This window comes from Rhea americana, unplaced genomic scaffold, assembly GCF_003343005.1.
Source record: "Rhea americana isolate MKP2758 unplaced genomic scaffold, rheAme1 scaffold_206, whole genome shotgun sequence".
In the NCBI taxonomy this organism is placed as follows: Eukaryota; Metazoa; Chordata; class Aves; order Rheiformes; family Rheidae; genus Rhea; species Rhea americana.
This window is the reverse complement of record NW_028186217.1, coordinates 407,556-434,440: the sequence shown is the minus strand read 5'-3', so window position 1 is coordinate 434,440 and position 26,885 is coordinate 407,556. Positions and strand designations below refer to the sequence as shown.

Sequence of the window (26,885 nt, the reverse complement as noted above, 5' to 3'; positions counted from 1 at the left end):
AAAAGACATGGCTGGATACAGAGGAGAAAGTGTTCTTTGCCATTGGTAATTCAAAAGATGCCACAAATAGTTGACTTTAAAAAGCTAATGCTGTTATCTGGAGATGCATGCATCATGCATGCGTCAGGATACCTGATGATACATGCACCCATCAGGATGTCTCCTAGACTTAACAAAATTGCTGTCTAACTACATTTTACATATTTTCTGAATTAGGTAAGAAAATAAAGCTTTGCAGTGCTATCACATAAGGGATTTTCTAGACAGAGCATTTATTTAAAATCCTATTACAGATGCTGAAACTGCATCACTAATATACCCAATTCAAAATGGAACCTGTAATCAGTAAAAACAAACCAACCAAAGAACCCCTTATGGTAATAAAATTGGCTCCTGAATCTGAGGGATGGTGTTTCTTAATTATCCTGAATCCTCATTTTTATCTGTTGCAAAAGGCCAATTTTGCATTGTATTGTTGTAAATCCAAGTCCAGAAGGATTATGAATTAATGTTGAAACATTTTGTATATCAGAACAGTCAATTTACAATCATCTTACTATTTTTCCCTGAGAAGGAAATGCTAGAGGCAAGGAGATGGTAGGAGATATTTCCCGTGTAATACTTCTCTTGGTTAAGGAGACCCTCTGTAGGGTCCCCATAGACCCTACAGGGCCATTAATGACCAGCAAACCCATCAGGTTCCAACTTACTTTTGACGAGCAGTGAGAAGGATAGAACCAAACTTCTGTTTACAGATTGCAGTTCTTCTGGTAACTCCAGCAACTGTCAACAAAGTTGGCTATAAGATCTAAACGGGAAATAGTTTGACTTGCTTGCTTAATTCTTCCTGTAATGAAGGTGACCAATCTTGTCCAAGTCCAGCCCAGAAATAGATAGAAAATCATAGAATCATAAAATTATTTATTGTGAACAAAAGTGATGATTTGCAAGTGAAGTACGTGGCATTTGATACAACCAGGCTTAATGTTTCTGTATGCTGCTATAAAATGAAATCTCAAACAAGTGGAATTGTTATTTTCCTTGCAACAGTGTCCCAAGACTTCAAGTAGCATCACTGTGATAGGCAATGACCTTTAAAAAAAACAGCAAAAACAAAACCTTCCCTTTCATGAGATGCTTACAGTCTGTGACAGCAAAGCTGTTCTAAATTTGAGAAATTCCAGGTAGCATGCTATTGATTTTTATATTATTTTTTATTATATATCATATGCTGCTGTTGCACAGTTTTCTGCATTCCATGTGTCTGGCCTCATAAAGGAAGGAAAAGGGTCAGTGAAATTTCGTATACATTAGTTTCGTACTTCTGTGTTTTGGTGAGATCGGTTGTTTTATCTTATCTACTTCATTGTCAGTTTCTACTATGACTTATCTGCATCACTRTTAGCTTTCAGCTGATGCCGTCTTTTGTAGAGTCAGTAAACTAGAGCTCTGCATTTGTGCTATTATAATACCAATCTTTTTCYATACCTTAATGTAAGAGATAAAGCCTACTGCATTTATTAATCTGCAAGTCAGTCAGTGGAGTTTTAAATATTTTTTTTTAATTATACAGAAGACCATCAGCTTGAATGCTTGAATATATTACTCCTGAGCAATTCTATGTGCATTATGCAGCATATAAAAGCAGACTGTTACTATTTGGTTTGAACAGCTCTGGGATTTGATAAAAACAATTGAAATCACTAAATGCAACAGTATGAAGTTTTGTCTTTAAAAGTAATGATTCCAAACTACCCATTTTTACTAGATGTTCCAAATTCTGKTTTTTTTTTCTTTTCATTCTTCAGAGATTAAGCCTTTTTTACTTTTGCATATCACCTTCTCTAGACTGCATTTGCAAAAGAAAATAGGATCTCTGCTGTCTAAGCCTTGAGGTCTTTTCTGTTTCTGCATAATTTTTGGCACGTCATGCAAGTTAACACAAGGCGTGTATGTCATCCCCACAGAAACTCACCCAGTTTGTCTATTTACAGTTAGATCAGCTGTTGTTTCCAGCACGCACTGGTGTTGCAGGTAGCATCATAGCTGTCATACAGAGTTTGATCTCTGGACCCAACTGGCAGATGTTTCCTCATCACAGATATCTGCAACTCCACGTAAGTTCTGAGTAAAGTGAGATAAATGTGAAGACTGAAAAGAAGACTATATTCTTCCAGAATCTTATCTTATCTTTTTAATACTCATTTTCTTCTTAGGAAGAATCCATATCTCCATTTTTTTTCTCTAAATATCTTTGGAATTCTTAAAAAAAAGAACACACAGAAAAAACAACAAACAAAAAAATTCAGTCACTGAAATGTAGTGTTCTAGACTTGTGTGTCTGTTTCTGCTCCATTCCAGTTTGTGGAAATTTCACGTCTATATGTGCCTTTTAAATTAGGGAGAAACATGATCGGTTATAGTCAATAAGGCTTGCTTGAAGAGTTTGATTAGAATCTTGGCATCAGAGGCCAGGACCTTTAGAACAAGAAGCTGACTCAACCTGTAGAAGGAAGCTGTTCAACCAAACTCTTTGATGCAGTATTTTATATGCCGGTTTCTTTAGTCTGGTTGACCTCTGCTCCTTTTAAGCACCCACATCTATAGTGTTTTGCACAAAAAACTTTAAGGCAATCCTGTTTTTTCTGTTGCTAGACTAGARTTTATATTAGATCATCAGAGTTATTTGGCTTTAACTCATCAGGTTCAAGGATGGGATCTAAATCATTTAAGAATTTTTCACAAAGTGGTACAGCCTTCAATCTAAAAAATCAGAAATATGGACAAAGTGCAAGTTATGATATTGTGTTTGGAGGGTTATGACTGGTAGTCACTTCCTAACTGCAAGGTCGCACATACTTTTATCAGCTGCCACTGGCTGATACTGTCCTTGGTTGCGTATTCTATTAAATTATCCAGGCCCCAAAACAACTTCAAAGACCTCTAGTTGAATCCTGATCGCAACCTCTGTTGTCTGCAAGCATCATTACGCCAAGGAAGGTGGCAGATGGGAGGCACAGCACAAAGGCATCCCTCTGGCCGGCTTCAGCAGGCTGTTCAGTATTTTCGACTGTTGGTGTTCTTCCCAAGTCCTCTAGTTGAGGACTTTGGGCTTATCCTGGACTTAGCCACAGGTTTTACCTGCATGATTACCTGCATCTAATGCCTAATGTCTGTCTAATGCCTAATTTGTGATGCTGTATCAATTCTAAGAATTCTTTCAGAAGGGGATTGGAAAAAGGAGAGGGGTCTCTAAAATACTTCAGAGAGTGACTTCTGTTGGCTATGTGAAAGGACTTACCTGCTGTTGCTGGGACTCCAATGTATACCTAAAATGTGTATCTGAAATCTACTGAAAAACAAAATCTAGTGCATAAGCCTATACACTTTCCTTTAGAAATCTTTTCTTAATGCTATTTAGATTTTTATATTGATTCTATTTGTACCTGATGTTATATAAGGCTTGTATCTAAGCCTTTTAACTGAAATTATACCTCCGAATAATGTGTTGAGCATTTTTATTGTACTTTCCTCATTCTGTACCTTTTAAATTATTTTTTTCTCTCCTGTTCAGCCAATCCAGAGAAAAACATTCTGGTTCATCAATGTTGTTTGCATAGCTTGATATGAGTGCTGTATTTTATTGCATCTCTTACATCTTAGCTATTTAAAAGCATTTTATCTACAATTAAATCAGTGTTACATATGTTTTCATTATTTTTTGTACTTAAGAAATATTTTAAATTATTTTATCAGAGGCAGACATCTAGGTTTTTGCTAAACTAGATAATCTTAAATATGACAAGCAACGTTTCTTAGGTTTTCAGGAGGAAGACATACWTCTTAAATGTTTTTATTTTTATTCTTAAAATCTGATCAACGTAAGTGATCAGCTAGAACTTTGGAGACTGCATTATGCGTGTTTGTTAAAGATTCATGTTCTTGTCACCTTAGGGGCAAACATTAAGGTACATTCTCTGTGTCGGTCTGAAGAAACACACTCTATGGCAGAAATGTCCAACTATTGCTAGTAACAAAGCAGCCAATGACAGCAACTGCAAATTTTCCTGCAGATAAGTCTCTCAACTTYATCGTGCTATTTATCCTCGTTTCCTGAGTAGGATTACATTAGACGATGTACACAGAAATGTAAGTTTAGAACAGTCATCACCGTGAGAGCTGCAAGGRTCAGAATTTCGGGCAAATATAGGGCAAGTAAAGATATCCCTGACCAAAAAGAAAACAAAGAGCACCTCGTTTATTACCACTACAAAAACTCTTTCATGTGATATGTTAAACTGTTCTGCAAAGCTTACAGATTTTATTTTCCTTGCACTTGTACTGCTGAATCCACTCCTGCATGACAAATTACCGTGTTCAGGCAGGAAACGGCGGCGGGTCCTTCTCCTGTGCTGCGCTGAAGGGATGCGCCCGGCCCCACAGCGGGGCACGTGCAGCTCGCAGCCCTGGAAATTCGAGCTGTGGAAACCCGTCCTTTAGCTGCAGTTTGGGCTGCCTCTTTGGGTTTGGGCAGATGATTCTGTAACACTTATACTTACTTTTAAGTGTTCCTTCGCAGCAGTGAGGGATAAAAAGGCATTCCTCTTTACAGTACAGTTTTGTGTGTCACTTAATCCCAGGAGTCTCTCACAGCTTACCTTAATACAGCTCCTCATGCCAGCTCCTACCACCATTTCCTTATTTTGGAAAGGAAGGAGCACATCCTTTGGGAAGGAAACTTCCCAAACTGTAACTGCCTTTGCCCTCAGGGTTTATTTCTAGTAAGTACTAAATGTGGTCCCAATATCTTAAAAMAAGTATTCTATAAATAATCAGATCATATTCTCATCTTCAAAATAAAGACTAAAGACATAATAAAGTTTTATTTTGCCTTCATAAAATAAATGTCTGAAGGCGTCTTCCAAATTAGCAAATGAAGTGTCCTGATGAAAGCTTCTGCATTCAGATAATGATCACAGGGGAATAAGTTATTAATCACTTAAACAATCTGCCTTCTAAAGAGAGTTGAGCCTTCGGGCAGCTTTTGGGAGTTACTCCAGGGAACTCCAGTGACTTGCTTTCTGTGATCGCTCGCAGGCTAAGCCTTGCGGAAGAGGTGATACTTGCCAGACTTCCAGCAGCCCCTTGGAGGGACAGTGAGGCAGGGAGGTCCTTTCCCCAGTCTGTTTGCTCTGGACCAGGKTGCCCACGTAGGAAGAAAGATACTGCTGGTGGCTCCCCTCCAGCTTCTTCGCAAGCAGCCGAGTGGTGGTGTCCCCGTTGCACTACGGCAGGCGGTCGTGCCTGCGGGGTGGGACACGGTACGTGCCACGGGTACCCTCATGAATCCGACGAGGGCTGCGGACTGCAGGGCCGAGCACCCACGTGTGTAACACATCGTCCTTTGCTGCCTTGGTGTGTCAGGGCTTTGCTACCCAGCTCCTCCAGCTTTTTCACAAGCTTAAATATCTAGAGGCAGGCACATTGAGCAGGACGGGGAGATTCACCTCTATGTGAATAAACATGCAGTAGTTTTTTCAAAGCAAGGTCATGTAAAATCAAGTAAGCTGTTTTCTCATGTGTTATGTAACTGTAGACAATTTAATATCTAGTAGTAGTCTGAGACTCAGTATAGAATTTATTTCTCTTACATAACTTGCTTTAACAACAGATGTTGGGGGAGAGAGTTTACTTGAGATTAATTTCTAGAATGAATCACAAACTGCATGAAATACAATCTCAGAAGTGTCATGCTGCAGGCCAGTGAAGCACTTAGATTTCTCAATGTTAGGTTTCTGTGAAGAACTTCTCTTTAGTGAAAGCATAGAGTCACAGAAGATATTTATGATATGAAATTGCATATGTATTGAAATGGCTTTATGTAATCAAGCTGTTAAACCTATAGAATAAGTAAACAGCTTATTTTGAGTGTGAAAATTTGATGCAGTACTAACTTGGAAGCCACAGGTAATTTATGAAGATTGCTCTCAAATCTTTTGTAACATGCTTCCAACTTACTTTAGAGACTTCTTTCCCCCCTTTCCCAGTTTATATGTCAGTTGTCTGTCTTGCTGGAAGTCTCATTGTACAGACACTGAAGAGAAGTTATATTTTTCTTCATCTCTCTAAAAATGTCTGTATGATAGTATTAAAATTTAACATCGGTTATCTCTGAACATTTTAACATGTGAAGCGTCCATTGCAGTAATTTTTTCATCTTTAGTTTCTCAGGACTATGAGACTGTGAAGGACATACTCATTTTTTTAGCTGTTATATATTAGTGGAGTATCTTGTTATATGTTGAGGTACTGGAATGAAATGCACGGTTTTCACAGAAAAAATACTTCTGCGAAATAGGTGTTCAAAAGGTAACCAGGCAGTGGATACAAGAAGGAATTTTGGAGAAAAGATTGAACCAAAATCTTAGAAGCATCAGCAGAAAATTAAACAGTTTTGAAACTGGAAGTCTAAAAATATGAGAGCTCCTAAACAGATGGGATATAGTTCTTTCTGGAAGCGTAATGGGACGCATGATCAAAGGGCCTGTGACCAGCTCCAGCAGAACAGAGAGGAGCAGGCACGTAGAGACAAAGCTGCCTCTGACTATTGATGGGTGCAGTGGCCTCCGAGGGCCACAAACCCCCTCTCCTTTGTGTGGAGGTAAACTCCGGGAGCCTGGGGTTTGCTGCGGAAAAGAAGAGCTCTTTCTTTCTTATTTTCATGTGACTGTATTAAAATCTTTTACTGTCTTGCTCTGGTCATGCCCCTCTGCCTTCCCCCCAATAATTCGTTTAATTAAAAGAAAACTAAGTGTTCAAGATCTAGGCAAACTGAGTTTGGCCTATGATTTATAGTAGCAATTTTAGTAGCATTTAATATTTTTTGCTCRGTTTACACAGCTATACCAATTTGCAGTTAGTAAAATATTGTATGTGAGGAAAAAATTACAAGTTTTTATCATGAAACATTACTATCTGTTGAGAATTTAGATGAATTTTAAGCTGCCTCATGTTGAAAGAGATTATTAAATGCAATATGTAGCATATTAAATTATCAACAAAGCTAGATATGTCTGTCTGATCTCAAATGTATTTTTGTAGTTGAATGTTTTAGTAGAAGAATCCACGCAACAAGGTGGTGAACTGGAGAGTTCTGCTGAAGGGCAGAAGATTGACAGAAACTTTCTTTGGGTATTGGTGAATATGAGATTTTATACTTCCGGCTAGAGCTTCCAAGAATAATTTTGCTGTAGCCTCTTTACATCAGTTTTGGGGTGTTCAACTCTGCACAAAATGTCTATTATGCCAGACATAAAATTAGAAAGTAGGCAAGAAAGCGATAGTATCAGTGCAGGCCACCTGGCTGCATTTATCACTGAAGAAACAAAAACATATCACCCTTCCCTTGCTCATCTCGGAACGTTTYCCTCTGCCTGGCTTTCCACATTGCACAGGATCCAGGATCCACTTGTCATGTCACACACCTGGGACCTTATTACTGGAAACTCTCCTTGTGGGCTACTATCCATCTCCCATTCCACCTTTATCATCATTTTTGAGAAATTTTTCCACAAGACTTTGCATTTGTAAGACACTGATGATSTTTTAGCCATAGAATTGGTTTCTTCTCATTTAATTTTTGCTCTTTCATTCTTCAGTGAAAATGGTCTTTCTTTTGGCTGTTAATTCTGCCTGGAAAGTTGAAGAGATTTCCAGTTTATACGATCTTTCTCTTTCTTGAGAATTTTGCCTTCTTCCATGTTCCTTTTTAAATCTTTCCCTTTAAATCTTTCGTGTTCCCTTTAAATCTTTTGTAACTTTAACCTCTGAGTCTCATATAAATCAGGATATTAATCTGTTTCTTCCCTTTCCCAAACCTCTTCCTTTCAGGTTTGAAGAATCTCTCACAATTTGGAAATCAGATGTTCTTGCCCTGTTCTGAACAGGAAGGAGAGTTCAGAAAAAGGCTTCTTCTTTTCTTCTGATAGATGCCTCTGTCTCATCTCAGAGTGCCAGCTGGCTAGGACAGATGAGATAGCCAAGTAAAAATACCCCTGGGGATGGGGCATGTTCTCCCAGAGCACAGGCAGCTTCAGTGGCATCTGTAAGGAGCATTTTTATTTTTGAGACTTAGCTGCCAAGTTGCAACTGCATTTCCACTGAAGACTGTACCATGGCCTGAAGTACAGCGTGTGACACATTTAGCAGAGCAGTCGCAGCTGCCGTAGTGGCTTCCTCCACAAGCGAGGGGGTTACTGCTGGCCGTCACCCATAGAGCGAATGTCCACAGGAGCAGCTACTCAGAGGATGAAGGTCACCTACCAACAGCTAGCCTGTTTTGAGATATTTCTCCTGTCCGCACGTGCGTTCACACCTTCGCTTTCCTTTCTGCGCTGGGAGTTTGCCCTGCGAAGGAGCGCAGCAGTTGCACCAAGCACCACTCAAGCCCTGCACGGTCGGGAAGCAGCACTGCTGCTGCCCTCAGTGCCATTGGCGTGGCCATGCACACACATGCCGTCAGGGTGGATGTGCTGCATATGGCAGGCATCAATAAACCTCGAGTTAGTAGTAAATGACTTTCGCTTTTTGTTTTACGTTAAGTTGTATGCTGAACTACTCTGGCAAATCCAGTAGCGACCCCTCTAGGAGCAGAAGTGTCTGCTGTAGCATAAGTCTACACCAGCTCACACTGAAGGTCCTAGCAGATGTTACAGTAATACTGATAAACGCAGGGAAACAAGCAGTTTGTACATGTTGCTAGCAACTTGTGCACACTATTAAATGAGACTGCATTCAGGGTAGACTGTGCAGAGTTAGGCAATACAGCTCTGTCTCATTTTTCACCTGTGGTTTATAAGCAGTATTTTTAAGTGCATACATTTAAGTTGTAGTCCTGAGTTTTACTTGATAAGATTTTAGAGTTTACAGCATGCTCGGTGTCTCTGTTGGTCTCTCTGTCTGTCTTTGCCCTCAAAGAATATGATCTGGCATTTGTCTGTCATGCTACAAAAAGTTACATTTTTTTTCCTTTCCGTTACAGGGAGTTGTCAGTATGGGATTCTTGTCTTGGAATATCTAAGAAAAATATTAGCATTAGAGAGATGTAGTGACCTTGAAGTACAGGTTTCAGGACAATGGAAAGGTGCTTTGCAAAATGAGACAAATCTGAGCGCTTATAGGGAACATACATCTGGATTCCAATAGTGCAGTGGGGGCTTCTCCTCTCTTGTCAGATAGCAGAATCACAGAATGGTTGAGGTTGGAAGGGAACCTCTGGGAGATCGTCTAGTCCAACACCCCTGCTCAAGCAGGGTCACCCAGAGCATGTTAGACAGGGTTGCATCCAGGCTGGTTTTGGGTATCTCCAGAGRAGGAGACTCCACAACCTCTCAGGGCAACCTGCTCTAGTGCTCTGTCACCCTCACAGTAAAGAGGTTCTTCCTTATATTCAGATGGAACTTCCTGTGGTTCAGTTTGTGCCTGTTGCCTCTTGTCCTGTCGCTGGGCACCACTGAAAAGAGTCCAGCCCCATCCCCTTGACAACCTCCCTTAAGGTATTTGTAGGCCTTGGTAAGATCCCCTCTCAGTCTTCTCTTCTCCAGGCTAAACAGCCCCAGCTCTCGCAGCCGTTCCTCACAGAGCAGGTGCCCCAGCCCTCTGATGATCTTTGTAGCCCTATGCTGGACCCTCTCCGCTAGCTCCATGTCTCTCTTGTACTGGGGAGCCCAGATCTGGATGCAGTGCTCCCAGTGTGGCCTCACCAGGGCTGAGTAGAGCGGCAGGATCACCTCCCTCGACCTGCTGGCAGCACTCTTCCTGATGCACCCCAGGATAAAGCAGAATGAGCTGTTCCTCAAGCAAGAAAGGAAGGAAATTCTCCTGTCAAATCAGTGCATGTTTCTGTGGGCTAGTTTACCTTGAAGAAGAGAAGAGACTATTTACTAACTAATATGCAGATTTTCTTTCTCAGTATGGTAGGACACATAGCTGCTGATCTATTAAGTTTGTTCTGATTGTTATTTCACGTTCCAACTCTTTCATCAGAGAGTTTACATCCCCATGAGACAGCCAAACTGGATGTTATTGAATAAATTGTAACCTGAAGTCTACAAAGTATTACTTCAAGTCTAAAGTGAATCTTTTAATGATAGGTTTGCTGTCTGCTTATTGGTCAATGCTGTTGGCACATAAAAGTTGTGTTGCAGACTAACTAATTTTTTTTTGGCTATGCATATATAAATTTATTTTTCTCCTGTTTAAAGTGGTATTTCTTAAGTTGTTAGTGCTGCCTTGTGATTGCTGTGTGTAGAAAACCCTGTTGAGTCTTTGCTGATGTTGCCGCAATGCAATCCTTCCCTAAGGGGTTCTCTGGAACTTGTCCTCGTGCGACGCTGTGAAGATGACGATCATCAGAGACGCTCTGTCCATGCTGACCAACACTGTGATAGTGCCCCACTCCGGGTGGAACAGTTCTTCCTTCGACGACGATCATAAAATTAAATTTCAGACTTCCCTAGTTCTGCGCAATACTACTGGATGCCTGAGGTAATTTACTGTTTGTTACAGAAGATTTCTTCTTACAGAGGAACTGTGTTATCAGACAGATTCTTTTTATCGATAACTTTAAAAAAGACAGCTGTTACATTCTGTACGTTCCATTTAGTTCTACCATGCAGACAAGTTTTGTATCTGTTTTTTTTTTATATTAGAAGAATATGACAAAGTTAGACACTGGGAGATGTTACCTATTATGTCATTAATTGCTGTGATCTGTATGGCTCATGACAGTTATTTAGAAGAAAAAAGTGCATTTGGTGATTCTTTATTGCTGTATACATTAAAAAAAAACTCTGTATGTATATGTGTGCGTATCAGTAAAGAAATGTTTGATTATTCCTTTTGCAGATTTCTCAGACAGCAATAAGTAGAAAAAAGTATTCTTCAAAACAATAAAATGCAAAACTACAATATCAGGAAAGAAAATTCAAGGACAAGGAGTAATATATGAACAATTTGTGTTTATTTGTAGGTTGGGTTATCATTTTAATTCACTGGATTTCAAGTTGTGTTCCATTAAATAGCAGAGTAAGGCCACTGTGTTTAAATACGCAAAATGGGATTGCTTTTTATTTGCTGGTGACCTTTCTAAACTCCAGAATATTTTCATAAGCTACTCCTCTTTTTTGGTCATGGGGTTATTTTTCAAGGTGACAAGTTTGGCACTGCGGTCGATCACCATCGTGCTAGTGCAGCGCAGGGGAGCGAGCAGCCCTGCGTGGGGGTCGCAGCTCTTCTCAGCCGCGGTGCCCTCCTAACGGGCACCCGATCCCCGTCTGGCAGCGGCTCTTGCGGCCTTGGAGGCAGATGCTCGTTTGCATCCTTTGCTGCGTATTCTTACGCATGCTGCAGCCTTTTCCTTTCCCAGCATCCTCATTTATATATTTATGCATCTGTCTAAGTATCAGTCTGACAAGTGTCAACCAGACTGCACTGTAGAACAGATCACTGAGCTTACCTGGGTTTTAAAAGAGGCAGCAAAGGATATTTTTAACTCAGACAAGTTTAGTGATCTGTTCTGCAGTGGACACAAACCCGAGAGTTGTGTTAAGACAGCTGAGAAGGCTTAGAATGGAAAGTTGGTGGGAAAGAGATTTTTGTTTATGGTTAGTTTTATCAATGAATCACTTCTATCTTAAAATTAGTTTAAATTATGTTTATCTTTTATGAAGAGTATATGGGGATGGGAGGAGGTTGTTGCACCAAATGGTATGTTTACTTTTAACTTTCCAAAGTCAAGTACCAAGTATAAAAGACTTCTGCAAACTACTCAATAAAATGTGGTACATAGTGCATTCACAGATATACATATATGTCCATTCTGCTCTTTTCAACCCTTTAGGAATCTAAGCTCTGCAGGTGAAGAAGCCCGAAAACAAATGAGGTCCTGCGAAGGGCTGGTTGATTCACTGCTATATGTGATCCATACATGTGTGAACACGTCAGATTATGACAGCAAGGTGCGTGCATACTCTTACGTGATTTTTAGTACCAAACTATATGTCTGATACGATCTTTTGAGGTTTGTATAGTGTAATTTAGCACTGTGATGTGCTTAGCTTGACTAGTTTTTCCCAACCTGAAGTTATTCATGCACAGTCAAATTCTGTTGCATAACACAAATTAACTAGTTCTGTGCTTTACATTTTTGACAATGTTGAAGTATTCATTCCTTGATAAAATAGTAAGCACTAGTGCTTTTTGTTTTCAAAATATCAAAAAACAAGTCACTACAGCAGAGATGACTTTTACCAATATTTTAATAACTGGGGATATTAGCAGAGACATTCCAGTTTTCCCGAATAAACAGAAGTAGTGATGCCTGAGGCTCAGAATTAGAATTTGATGCCTTTTCATCCAGATGCCTTTTCATCTTTGCTTAATTTGTTTGATTTTTGCTGTATCACTATGTGAGAAGGTGACTAATTACATGACAACTTTATGCTTTGGTTTCAGACAGTGGAAAACTGTGTGTGTACCTTGAGAAACCTTTCGTATCGTTTAGAACTGGAGGTACCTCAGGCACGTCTGCTGGGCATTAATGAATTGGATGACTTGTTAGGTAAAGAATCACCTAGCAAAGATTCAGAGCCAAGTTGCTGGGGGAAAAAGAAAAAGAAGAAAAAAAAAGCATCACAGGAGGATCAGGTTTGCCTTTTTCTTTGTACAAATGTATCAACTGTTGTGTAGCCAATGATTAAAAAAAAAAAAGGGAGGCTTGGACAAAAATTGTCATATTTTGAATAAAAATATAGAGGTTTAATGTACTCAAAAATGCCTGTTCATTTCTCAGTGGGATGGAGTTGGCCCTATACCAGGATTCTCCAAATCTCCTAAAGGGGTGGAAATGCTATGGCACCCATCTGTGGTAAAACCATACCTAACGCTTCTCGCAGAAAGCTCCAATCCAGCTACTCTAGAGGGCTCCGCGGGATCCCTCCAGAATCTTTCTGCTGGCAACTGGAAGGTGATGTTTAACAACCACTTCATAATTCTCGGGGTGTCTGAATTCCTATTATTCCTCCTGTAGTTGCACCTCAGCTGTTTGCTTTCAAAAGGATACTGGAATGAGTTTAGGAGGGAACATGTAATAATTTTCTAGTCTGCATAACAGCATTTCTCTCCAGCATGTATCATTACTGCTTATACATTGCAGAAATGTTACTTCCACAGTGTGAATCAAAACCAAAGATGGTAGGCAAGAAGAGCAGTCTGGAAACTGGCTTTGACATCAGTACAGTTTATTTTAAACAAACAGTGAAAGCACATTAGAGTTTAAAAAAAATCTAGCTGTGAATTTTAGTGGGAAGGTACTGCCAAAGTAAGGCCAGTCCAAATACAAATATATAATATGCAATGTTAACACTCCACAAGAATGAAGACTGTGTTACTTAATACTTACTAACTAACCACTTATTGGCATAAATAGATTGTTTCTATTTGTTTCATTATTTTATAATTTATTTTCATATATTCTTGCTTTTAGCCCTTGCATACAGTATGTTGCAAAAGCACCATATGAGAACTCCTTACTAATTTAATGTATTTGTTAGAGATTTAAAAAAAAGTTAATTGCTTCCTTTGCTGTTGAAACACAGCTGAGACTTTTCATTTTATGACTATTTTAAAATTAGTCTTTTTGCTTAGAATACTATTCCTGCTTTAGTAAATTATGTCATCTGTTAAGATATTTTGTCTATTAGCTCATCTTTTTAAACTATTGTTCTGTATCCTGAGCTAACAACAGGGAAGAGCCAATCCTCTGTAGTAAGAGAAAAGATTTGCATTTAACTTCTTATCCCTTTGGAAAATGTCCCCCCTAAAATACTTAAGAATTACAATATTGTGAGAGATAGTATCTGTTAGAATATTGTAGCAGGTTTGTGAGTAACTGTAGTTTTATTACAGTTTGCAGCATACATTCGAGCTGCTGTCAGAAAAGAAAAAGGACTGCCAATCCTCGTGGAACTGCTGAGAATGGATAACGACAGAGTTGTTTCTTCCGTGGCCACTGCCTTAAGGAATATGGCATTAGACGTTCGTAACAAGGAGCTTATTGGTGAGTACGGAACCGTACTGAAGCTGGCAAGGTTACCAACGTGTCAGACCTTATATTGAAAAAATACTAGGGTGAGATTCTACCAATAGAAATAGCATAAATGATTTTACTATTCTATGTCACTTGTGTCACAGAAATTAATCTTTTTGACAGCAGTAGTTTTTCAGAGTAATGTTGTATTTTTGGTTTGCCTTTAGCCATCTTGAGTAGAAGTCTCTTTGCAGCAGATTGAAGTCACGTCAGCTAAACTTAACCAGACAGGAAATCATCAATACAAAATATCATAGAGAACAACTCCACTTCCTTGGAGCTAAACGGTAACCTTCTTAGAGAGTTTCCAGGTTCCTTGCTTATTGTAAGAGGATATGACAGTTCTGCTGTACACCAGTAAATATTTTATTTAACAGTACTAGGTAGGGTGAGGGAAGAAACCCTTCATAGTAAAGTAATTCCACCAAAGAACAGGTGTAGGGCAGTATATATGTGCCTTTGCTGAATTAAATAATCAACAAGGGTGCTTGCTAGAAAAACTTACTGATTTCCTTTCATATATTTTAATATTTAATACTTAGAAGCACTCATCTGTGCCTTTCTCATCTAGCATTTTTCCCCAAAAATACGTAAACATTTGTCCTTCCTTGGTCAGGAATAATCTGTTATAATGAGTGCTGAACATGCCTCACCCTCAGCTTAAGACTGATGTAGCCTAAATGTACTAACATATGTCATGGCATAGAGAAGTTTGATTTCTGTTATAGAAGTGTTTTCTGTTTTAAACTAATGTGATAAATGTGTAAGAACTATTTGTGCAGATAAGAATATAGTTATTCTGAAAAACAAATACAGCTGAAAAGAGTTTCGTTATTTATTTCTGAAGCTTCTCAGAGCATACTTTCCTGCAAAGTATGTGTTCTGTCAACAAGGAATTATTTTAAATGTTATGTTCTATAACACCTGCTCCATACAGGTAATACCCAAGTGACATTTTCTTTTCAGGACTTTTTTTTCCTTTCTGGCAGACGTTTTGAGTTCAGGAATGCACCTCCACCTTCCCTCTCCCTATCAAAGCCTAGAATTACTTGCTATCCAGATAGACTGCAAAATCAACGTTTGTACAAAACATTTTGAGATATGAAGGGAGTCATAAACTACTGTGCCAGTTACCAATTTGGTGTGACTTCACCACAGTTGGTAAGGGTAGGGATAATGAGTTTAGGTGGTCTAAACTCTGAAGAAAATGAAGTTATTTCAGAGTAGAGGTCAGTGAGTCTAATAAGTAACACTAAAAATTGGTATGTGCAAACATCTGTTGGTGATCTTGCTAAAAGACGAGCAAGGACAGAGCACTACTGTATTTGAAGTATGTGCGATCGTTTTCCAGTAGGTATAGAAAGGAGTTCCTTTTGTTTGCCAAGGATTTYCGTGAGCATATAATGCAAATAGATAGGTAACAGCTTTGCATGAAGCTTGTTCATTATTCACTGTTTCATACAAACATCTTCAATAAAATCAATTAATAATCATTGCATTATCAACACAGCCGAAACATAAGAAAAATATTTACTCTAGCTTTAGTTAATTTCCTTTGTTTTCTTTGTGATTATTCCTGTGCATCCGTCAGTAACTGAAATCTGACAGAAATGAGATCTGATCTCTTGTAGGTGACAATTAAGGTAAACAGAATGTCTGGAAGAAAAACAAACTACTTTAAGGATTTTTTTAACCCTCCCATAAATACCCTAGGAACGTACACCACCTCTTCAGTCATAAGGAATAATGTAGTATTTTTCCTTGAACAATTCTGCTTCCTCCAAATAATTCCCATTTCCAAATGATCCTGCTGTAATACACAAATACAACTTATTTCTTCACATTTTTAAGSCAGAAGAAAAATAATTTATTTGAAAAATTGATGTCTAGTCTCTCCTGCCTCTGTGTGAAATGTGATTCTTGGAAGTTTTCCTTTTTTTTTTTGATCCTATGTTCCTTTTTATTGCTTTCAGATACAATTTTGTGATGAGTACTAGAATTACACATATTAAATACCAAAATTAATTTTCTTACTTGGTTCTGTTGATGGTTTTTTAAAGGTAAATACGCTATGCGAGATCTGGTGAACCGACTTCCTGGAGGCAACGGTCCAAGCATATTGTCTGATGAGACTGTAGCAGCAATCTGCTGCGCTTTGCATGAGGTCACTAGCAAAAACATGGAAAATGCCAAAGCCCTCGCTGATACTGGAGGAATAGAAAAACTGGTGAACATAACAAAAGGAAGAGGTGACAGGCAAGTGGGCAACAAACCTCTTAACTGAAGTGTTTATCTATTACATTTCAGATGTTTAAGAATGTGGGAAATGGCTTTYGGAATAGAAAAAGAATCTATTTTTGTAGTCCTCATCTGTTGATGAGTAGCTACTGAAGCCTACTGGGGCACAAGAAGCAGTTGTTATCTGCCATTCTCTTACAATGTGTTATCTAAAGCTTATGGAGGCTTTTACAGTTGCATACAATAATCATGTTAATAGAATCTATTAAATGATAAATGATAAAATAATATAAAATCATGTAAAATGATACGCAATATTGATATCATGTAAAATGGTATAAAAAACCCTGTCCTCTCAACTGAACACCTATAACATTAATAGTATTTAGAGCTTTTTAAGGTCAAAATACATTAGCGCCTTTGTAGGGATGTATCGCAACAGCTATTAATGAAAACAGGCTTGTCCAATTGGTAGGTTGTGAGCAGTTTGTCTATCCAGTGGGATTTTCTGGAATAGGTTTGCAAAACAAGCGCTGACTGCAGCCGTGACTCTCTGCAGAGTCATCCAGGTGTGCCTGTGCCGTACGGCCTGGCACGTTGGAGGTAGCTGGGTTCAGCACGGGGCTTGATCTGGCGCAGTGCCTACGCGGAGCTGCTAAGGCTTTCCACAGCTGGAGAGCTGAGCGTCAAGCAGCTGGAACGCCTAAGGGCTCTTGAGTCTTGCAGGAACCAAGTCACGACTGAAAAGCCCTACAGACCCCATCAGGCTCTCAACAGCTCTCTGCCCCCAGCTCCCCAGCATATCTGACAGGACTCAAATTGCAGGACTGTTCCGTAACCGGGGAATCCCGGTTCTCCTTTCTGTGGATAGCAGGAAGCTGATACCTTATCAGCCTGGGGTACTGTTGCAGTCTCCAACAAGATGGTAAGGGAGAAAACACGGATTTCCAATGACAAAAGTTGATCAGTGTGAATTAAATGTGCCGCGTCTTTAACAAAATCTAAGATTATGGATTATATTTGGAATGTGCAGGATTTATGTGGCTTGAATACAGTGATCCCTTACGTGACTTTGTCTCTCCCTGGATGCTGAAATACAGTGTACAGGTGCATCTACATGGAGAAATTTGAGGGGATTGGGTACCCTAAGCAAATTTAAAATCTTACCAAAATATCGTTGTATTGGTTGACACTGCAACCTGAATTTTTTTTCAGTCTTTTATTTCAAAAGGTGAATTTGGATGAATCTTCACACTGACAGAAAAAGGCGTATTTACCACAGATGCCATGCTGGCATTTAATTTCAAATCACTCCTTCAGTACCACTACTAAGTTTTCTACTGTTTCTCTTTAAAAAGGTGACATGATATTGTTTATAATAACAGATAGAGCAGTCTTCTTTTCCCAGCTTTGCTCTTGGGAATGGATAGGTGTTTTGTTAAAGACAAACCCAGTGTGAAGCAAGTATGTAATGGCAGTTCTGATGAAATGTGCTAAATAAAATGTTCAAGATTTTTAATTTTTGCAGACACCTTCAATAGCTATCTCATAATTTCTGTCTGTAATTCTCATGCGGTTGACCTGAAGAGAAGATTTCTAGGCCAGAGAGGGCAAAGATTGTCATGCCTAACCATGTCCATACACCAGCCTTTTTCTTAAGGCTGCTGACTCAGCTGTAATCACACTGTTGCAGTGCAGGCATGCATTTGCTGAGACCCGGAGACTATGACTTGGCTCACTTCACAGCTCCAAGGTTTATGATACTCTGTAGCTCAGGAAGCTTTTTAGCTGCTGCTTCTTTCTTTATTTATTTATTTATTTTTATTTGGGGTGAATACTTTGTACTACTGTAATATTGTTTCCTTAGATCTTCACTGAAAGTGGTCAAGGCAGCCGCCCAGGTACTGAATACATTATGGCAATACCGAGACCTCCGTAGCATTTATAAAAAGGTAAATTTCAAAATTAGCATCCACATGAAAGCAGTTGCACAAAACTCTTAATTTAATGAAAAGCGATTTATTTTAATGTTSTCTTCTTCTTGTCACTCCACAGGATGGATGGAATCAGAGTCATTTTATTACACCAGTGTCAACACTAGAGCGGGACAGATTCAAATCACATCCTTCTTTACCGACAACAAACCAACAGATGTCACCTGTCATACAGTCAGGTCAGTCAAGGCCTGTAAAAAGATTTACTGAAGAGCTTCATCCCTTGGGGTACCTGGGATCCCTCTTTTTGAACGCTGATCATTTCAGTTTACTTGTTACTCTGACTAAAACATGCTCTCTCCCCCTTGTATTTAAATATATGAGCAAGACTACTCAAGTGCTTCGTTCACAGTGTATTACTTTAACTGATATTGTTGGCAGGCTTCAAATCCCACAGGATTTGTGGGTGTCTCGATATTAGCATTTACTTTGGATAAGAAGCACTTTTGAAGCAAATCTCCCCACTTCCTCAGTGCAAATCAAAGTACAAATAGTCTCAGAATGTGTGATTTGTATCCCCTTTACATGAAACTAAATCAGATGTTGTGCTTCCGGAGCGCTAATAACTGCTCTGATACTCAACTGCTAACGGACAGTCAGTCTGTGGGACCAGATAAGACCTACTCTGAAGTAAAATCCTCAGAATGCGTAGTGTGGACATCAGGTCTCTGCCACCAGCGGTCTCCCACTACAAAGCCTCTCCTGTGGAGCATGACTTGGTATTGCAGATGCAGCCTCATAGCACCTTGATCGCATAGAGAGCAACACACCAATAAGGACAAACCTATTTTCATTCCTGGTAATATAATGCCAAATTAGGCAAATAAGCCAAATACACAGATCTTACCGACTCATTTATTGACATTTAAACAAAACCTCCCCTTTGTTCCTATAACATCTCCAGTGCTAGGACTGAGATCCTCAGGAGAAGACTGGCTAAATTCTTTGTTTAGCACTAGATTTATCCAATTTACTCCTGTATTTTTATGTGAACAAGTCTCTCTAATTATTCAGAAATATATATATATTTACTTTAACTGCTGAAATAAGTGGCCAGTTCTTACGATATTGTTGTTTAATTACTTATTTTGTCACACAAAAAGAACTAGGAGCCCTCATGCAGTCTTTTGTGACAGGGATAATAAACAGGGACTGAGACAGGGATGCATTTTCCTATTAGCAGTATACAGGTAGTGTCTAAGATGTTGAAGAAAGCATACCTCTCSTGCTCTCAGTTTCTCTCAACCAGAGTACAAAAGTGCGGGGGTTTTTGTCTAGTGCCATATGATAGCAGACTGCATTTACCAATTTTTTATGACTGTTATTCTGGTCTTACTGTGTTCCATTTTCAGTTTTCACCTTTTGGGTGAAAATTCAGTCTTTTGGGATTCTGAGAAATTTTCCTGACCAAATATACCCTTGTCATTCAAATACCACGATACTGAAAATAGCTTTTACTTTTACACTTCGTGCCAAGTTGCGCATACTATCATCACAACTATACCTTGAAATCTTGCACTGCTTAAGCTCTATATCTACAGCCAGACCTAAAAAATCTTCTAAAAATAACCAACAACATTCCAGTAAATAGGGCTTCAGCTCAGGGAACTGACCAGACTCTGCCAGCCTGTAAAAGGATATTCCGTACCTGCTGTCAAATTCTTACCTCAGAGTTTTCTCTCCCAAGATATGCTAGTAGAACTGTATTGCTTTATTTCTGTGGATGACAAATAAGAAGTAAGGTAAGGTAAGGAGCTCTAACATAACATTCAGGGGCTGCTTTAAAGATCCTAACAATAAGTGCCTGCTTTTCTGTTCTAGAACATGACCAAGCTTAAACTAGTAAAGTAGAAGTTTCGTGCAAAGAATGTGTCCTCAGAGTGCTGTGGCAGCAACCTTGCAGATAACACTATGCACAGCAGATGAGTGGTAGAAGAGTTACACTTGGCCTATAATAGCTCTTCTTTGTTAGTCGTTTGATTACAGACAGATCATTATTAGCACACACATTATACAATTTAGCTTTTTATAACCATCATTGTGCTAGGATACTACCAATAATTAACTGTCCATAGTAACACCAAATTGTGGGATACAACATAATGAGCCCAGCTACTGGAAGATGGTATCATTGATTAACAACTGAAGCAAAATTTTTAGAAATTATTTTTCCTCCTGTGTTAAGTAGAGCCTGTGTAAGCTAACAGAACAGTTGAGTTCTCTGTGAAAGAGAAAAGATTTACCAGAACAAACTTGTTGCAACTAAAATAGAGATTTTTATATTCACCGTAAGGATAACAAATAAGCAATCCATTGTTAATCCATTGTTACGATTGTACAGTGGTTACCAGCCCACTGGAGCACAAGGTTCGCTTCTGCGTGCTAATCAAAGAACAATAACACGTGTGTGTACATGGATCATTTCAGCCAGATCGACTGTAAAGTTTTCTGATGTCTCAGCTGATGTGATGGACTTAAAGACTGTATTTAAGGATAACTTGCATAAAATCATAAAAGCTAGCAGGATTATTATCTTCTAATTGCAAACAAGTGAATGTTTACATTCCAATTTGAATGTGCTATGCTAAAGAAACTTTTCAGGATGTCATATACAAACTCAGAGGGATAGGGTCTCATTTCAGTTGTAAGCATTGTGTACCAGTGACTTGCCATAAAAATATAAAATGATAATGTGATGATTCATTGCTTATAGCTTTTGTCACTTGGGTTCTTCATCCCGGTAGAATTAGGTACTAGCTTAGTCCATTGCGTGAGTCCATCCATCTCCATCATTTGCTAATCCTTGGAGATAGAAGAGGAGAGGGGAGAAGCAAGAGGAGATCAGGTTTGAAAAATTTTTATAGGCTTTTATTGCCTACACTGATTATCTATCTTTCTTTTTTCATCAGTTGGCAGCACATCCTCATCCCCGGCTTTATTAGGAATTAGGGAGCCCCGCTTGGAATACGATAGAACACAACCTTCTACGCAGTATTACAATAACCAAGGTGATGTCATTACACATAAAGACATATATACTGGTAAGATACCTATTAGAAATACGTCAATATTTCTCATAGGAGGAGTTTATACAATCACAATACAGACAGTTGCATTAGCAGGCTTGTTACTGTTGCTTAATGTTGTTTTTCAACAACAATAGTCACTGCACTTGGAACACAGCAGGATATTCATCTGTCTTCATTGCGCTACCTTCTTTAAAATTGCACACATTACCAGAATAAGAAGAGATTTGTATGCATATTAGGAAATAAGAGGTACTTGGAAAATTTAATCTTATTTAACACTGTTAGAGAAAAACATTTTATTATAGTCCTATTCATAAATACTACAAAAAACATACCAAGACTTCACACTTGATTTCACCTTTCTTCCATACTATTCAACATAAGTCATGAGATGGCAGTGAACAAGGAGAAACAAATTCCTTGTTGTAAAGGCTATTTGAAAGAATATTTGAAAGAAAAAAAAAACTGTTGCTGAAAGAATTTTTTTATATTGTTGTTTTTAGATACAAAGTTCATGCTACTGTTTACTAACCATGATATATGGTTAATAAGTACTTAACAGTCCATACTGTTGGTATGTTAAAACACTGTGTTTCAAGAAAACACATGATGCCTTGTTTATAAAGCTTTTTTTTTAATCAGATGTTATTTTTATTCTGCAGCAGTTAACTGATATCTTTAAGATATATTTGTATATATTTTGTTTTGTGTATGTTTTGTTTCTGTATATATTCTGTTTCACTTTAAAATATTGCATTAGACTTGAAAAGAAAGGTTGCATGATAAACTATATAAGGCAGTCTGTATGAGCCATCCTGAGAGAACAATTGCATACTGTTTTGGTTTTTTTAAGTTAGTAACTACATAAAGATGACTGAATATACTGGCAAATGCTTTCCATTTGCCTATGGTTTATCTTTTAGGACTCCACTTTTGGGTTCTCAGAGCATTTGAGAGTCTTCCCAGGTCCAATGTTAATAGTTATTCTTGTAAAATTGTAAGAATGAAAAGGAGAAGGCTCTTGTTTACCAGTGCTGTGTGGATTCTGTCTTCCTAGTCTGTATTCAGAAAGCTTCAACCACATTGCTGTATACGCAGATTGAAGGGGAAGCACCTTCTGGTAACAATGTGCAAGGTGCAGTTTAGCCAGTATTCATGGTATTTTGTTACCTGTATGACTAAATTATTAGAGAGTAGATACCAAAATCTGCAAACTTAACTGTTTGGGTGCCATATTATTTCTATGGGTAAAATAAAAGCAAAAAGAATGGTTAAAAATGTAATAAATATTAACGTTGATGCCATAAACTATTTTCTCACAGGTTCCAGCAAACCTTCACCAATTTACATCAGTTCCTATTCCTCACCAGCAAGAGAACAAAATAGACGATTACAGGTAAATTTAAAATTTTATTTTGAAAGGGTATTGCTAAAGGATTCAGCATGTAGTGTTTCAACGGAATTTAAAGGAATTTGAGTATAGTTTTTAATATCGGAGCTTTTCATAGCATTTATCTATAACAGTTAATTTGTTATTGGGGATTGCTGTACTTAGAAGGACATTAGCAATTGTTAGTTTATTGTCTGTGTATTTTATTTTTATGAACACTTATTTTAGTGTGTTCTTGTTATAGCTGGATCTAAAACCAGTCTCCTGGCTTAATTTTTTTTTGGGGGGGAGGAGGAGGGTGAGTAGTCAGACTCTGTACTGTCTATGTATGCTTTAAAAATACTTCTTTTAGACAGTTACTAGGTTCCACGTGAACCCAGAAGGTGTCATGCAGGGAGGCTTAAGGGTGGCTTTCCGCTGTTAGTTTCACTTAAACATGTCGTGTTGTGTTTCATGGAGGGTAAAATCTATGCTACTAACATTACTGGTGCAGCTGTATTTGCACACATCATACACCACCTTTCCAAAAAAGGTAAGTTTGAGAAACAAGTCTTTTCTCTGTTAATTATTTTTTAAGAATCTTTTTTTTTCCATTTTTGTATCAGCATCAGCAATTGTACTACAGTCAAGAGGATACCAACAGAAAAAACTATGATGCATACAGGTTATATTTGCAATCCCCACATAGCTATGAAGACCCATATTTTGATGATCGAGTTCACTTTCCTGCTACTTCAGATTACACAACACAATATGGACTGAAATCAACCACAAATTATGTAGACTTTTATTCCACCAGACGATCTTATAGAGCAGAACAATACCCAGGTTCACCTGACTCCTGGGTGTAGCATTAAAGAAAAAAAAAATAAACAGTGTATTTCTCATCTTGCTTGAGAAGAAGTGGAATGGCCTCATTTGCTGTTTTGATGATGAAATGTGAAAGTGAAATAAAAGAAGGAACAAAGAAGTTCTTTTTTTTTAAATGAGAAATTATGAGGAAGGTGCAAGAAAAACTGGAAGGGATGCAGTTTTTTTGCTCTGTGTAGATGTTAGGTATAATTACTTGTAGCTCCTGTAGTCTGGTGAGGGTGTGGGCGATGTGATGAAAGGTTTGAGAATTGAGTAAAATGAATTTCGAAAGTGTGTAGGTCAGAGCAAATTAAAGCTGATTTTTTTAATGTGAATAAAAGTCTTGTTCTGATAGTTTGTACAGAAAAAAATAAAATGGATGCCCTGGTTTTATTGCTATTACTAAATGTCAAGATTGTATGCTATTACGTCTTGTAAATTTATTTTGTTGGTGTAAATATGGAAATGCCACATTGGTTAAAAGTGCCATCATTTGTAATGCAGTGTGTCATTTTAAAACACATTTGAAACATCATAAAAAAAAATAAAATCCAAGAAAGTGTTATAAATTTAAAAAAGGATTTTTTTTAATGGATAGTGTAATTCTGAAGCACAAAGTCCAGTCCAGTATATCTACACCATTCCCATTCCCTGCCTCTCTCATAAGAAACTTCACTGCCATTTTCTATGCACATGGAAGTACAATAAATATGGAAATCTCATCCATGGAAAGTTGTTCCCTGTTCATTTTCTTTTTATTTTCTGCGTGTGATATTCAGAAACAAATACAGTGAACGTGAAGTCAAATTGTATGTTATAAGCAGGTTAAATACATCAAAACCATTTTGGCCATTTTTCTAGCTTTCTACAATTTGTTCAGGCTGGCATACCAAAGCATGAAATTACGCACTTTCCTCTTTTTTGCCCTAGACTAGTATTTTTACTTCTGATATGGGCAATCCAAGATATTTTACGAACTGCTCTGTTGTCTCTCCACCCTTTCTCTACTCCTTCCCTTGCTCCCCCCAAAGAAAAGCAAGACCATCTTGCTTTCATAGAAATTGCAGTCTCCATTCCGATTCCCTGAAGAATGTTTTGTTTAGCTCTATTTACAATCCCAATTGTTGACTGCAACACGAAGAGGCGAGCAAACTTGCTCCCAAGCTTCGACAGCAAGCCAAATTCACTTTTCCATTTTTGCTTGGACTGCTGCTGCCCCCTGATTCTAAAGGGGAAAAGGAATGAAGGATAAAGAGCCCAATAAAAGTAACAAATTAGATCTTAACTTCTGTACACAGCCATGCGATCCCATTGATTGCAGTGTGACTACATGCGTGGTCCTGAGGGCAGCAGGGTCCGGTATTGTGCAGATGGTGCCTTGCCTGCCCAAAAAGACTATTTTTTCCTTTTAGGGCAGAATATAGTTTCTATTTATTTCACTCTCTTTCTCATACGAACAATTTCTGCACTGATCTGTCATCRTAGTTGTAGCTGCCTTCAGAGACAGCTGTAAGCTGGTACACAGATAAATGTAGCGCAGTGTTGATGATGCGGTATGTCTGCATCCTAAAAGGATGTCCTAAAGGTGGTGAGCTCGCTGAGTCAGATACGCTCATTTGGTATTTCATCAGCCCAGAAAGACTAAATTAGCTTCAGATAACAAAAACATACACTGTTTCTCTGAAAAGGGTCATTGTGTGTTATCATTTGCTGCTTCTCTGAATCTGCTAATAGCTTTCCAGAACAAGGCATTTCAGTGTAACAATGTAGCAAACAGCTGTATGATGGAGTGATTTTTTTTTTTTTTTTTTTTTTTTTTTTTTTCTTACCTGAGGCTGTTTCATAAAGCTCAAAAGCAGTAAGATCTGGGCCAGCACCACAACCTGGATCATCTGTGCTGTAGCATATATATTTCATTATGTCCATTTTCTTCTGTTTTTTTAATGGTCTCATTTATTTATGTATTTTACACATTGTTATGTCTTGGTGCTATACTGATTAAAATGATCTGTACAGTATGTTTGTTGGTTATTTCCCTTTATATACAGTTTCAATCTGAATGGGTTGAAGTGGGGAAAAAAATAGATGGGGTAAGATTTCATTTCACTGTTCATTTTCACAGTGCAAGCTGGCTTTTGGACCCATTTTAAAATGTCAGGAGCATAAAGGTAAGGTGAATTCTTTTAAAAATAGATCATATTCACCATTTTGCAATCAGTTTAACATTCCAGTGAGGACAATTAAAATCATTTTTTTCCAAAAAGGAGATGGCCTCAGGGGAGGGTGATGCTAATTTGGAAGTTACAGTAATAGTGTCCTGGGAAATGCACTTCTTTCTTTGCTTCCACCTTTCAAACAATTATATTGTAAATGCGTGTAAGGAAAATGAGAAATTGAACTTTATCAAAAGCAGGGCGTTAAAGAGATTCAGATTAAAATAGATCAAGATGTACAGTGAGACTCAATATCCCTTGACGAAAAAAAATTCCTGTGAAGAAGAACTGAAAGCAACACTGACCCCAGTGAAACAGCTGTTATCGCTAAATGCCAAAGACTGGTAAGAAACAAATGCTGAAAATAACCTGTGTCCATGCTACCCTATCTCATAAAAAGCTTAGAGAAAGTGTATTTGTATTTAACTAGCCATGGAAAGAATCTTGCCCCCATAAGAAAGATTATTCTTTCCTGGTCTTTACTTCTGCCTGAGTAAGACGTGTCCATTCTGAACAAGTTAAGCAATACAAATTGTACAAGAATGTTCATAATCTTCAACTGCCTGACTTGAAATTTTGGTCTAATTGGTATAGTTACATACAAGAAGTCTGTATCAGAGAACAGACAAGATTTTTTTTTTCAGCATTTCAACATTCACATGATTATTTTCTTTGACTTACTTACTGTTAGTTATCCTAGAGTATGTCTTAATTCTAAAGTCAACTTGTACCTTTCCCCAGCTATAGTAGCTAACCTTTTAACTATCAAGCACCCAGTTTTTCAGCTGGGGGCCTAGCTCAAATGGAAGATCTCTTTTGCTCAAGCTGGGGAATTGCTATATCAAACTAAGAAGCAGTCTCTTACAACTGAAGTTATTTAAGTGCTGCAGTCTTCCACTGCCTTCTAAAAGATCTCCTGTATGCTCAACAGCAGACAAATGTTTTGGTATCTTACTGGGAAAGCAATGGAGTGACTAAGCTTATTGTAGCATAATGCAGTAGAACATGCCCTAAAATACCAAT

At 38.2% G+C, this 26,885-nt stretch overlaps 1 protein-coding gene across 5 annotated transcripts in view; it reads left to right on the top strand.

The window, feature by feature from the left end:
• The window catches only part of PKP4 (plakophilin 4), an 82,217-nt gene extending 57,836 nt beyond the window's left edge, over window positions 1–24,381 (top strand). For all 5 annotated transcript variants that reach the window (XM_085304318.1, XM_085304316.1, XM_085304317.1 and 2 more), the window contains 11 exons: window positions 10,362–10,545; window positions 11,900–12,017; window positions 12,514–12,705; window positions 12,851–13,024; window positions 13,966–14,116; window positions 16,207–16,402; window positions 18,252–18,336; window positions 18,440–18,557; window positions 21,288–21,419; window positions 22,730–22,803; window positions 23,403–24,381. In XM_085304318.1, coding sequence (XP_085160444.1) covers window positions 10,362–10,545; window positions 11,900–12,017; window positions 12,514–12,705; window positions 12,851–13,024; window positions 13,966–14,116; window positions 16,207–16,402; window positions 18,252–18,336; window positions 18,440–18,557; window positions 21,288–21,419; window positions 22,730–22,803; window positions 23,403–23,648 — 1,670 coding nt within the window. In that variant the 3' untranslated portion in view covers window positions 23,649–24,381. The remainder of the gene's footprint in view (window positions 1–10,361; window positions 10,546–11,899; window positions 12,018–12,513; window positions 12,706–12,850; window positions 13,025–13,965; window positions 14,117–16,206; window positions 16,403–18,251; window positions 18,337–18,439; window positions 18,558–21,287; window positions 21,420–22,729; window positions 22,804–23,402) is intronic.
• The last annotated feature ends 2,504 nt before the right edge of the window (window positions 24,382–26,885 follow it).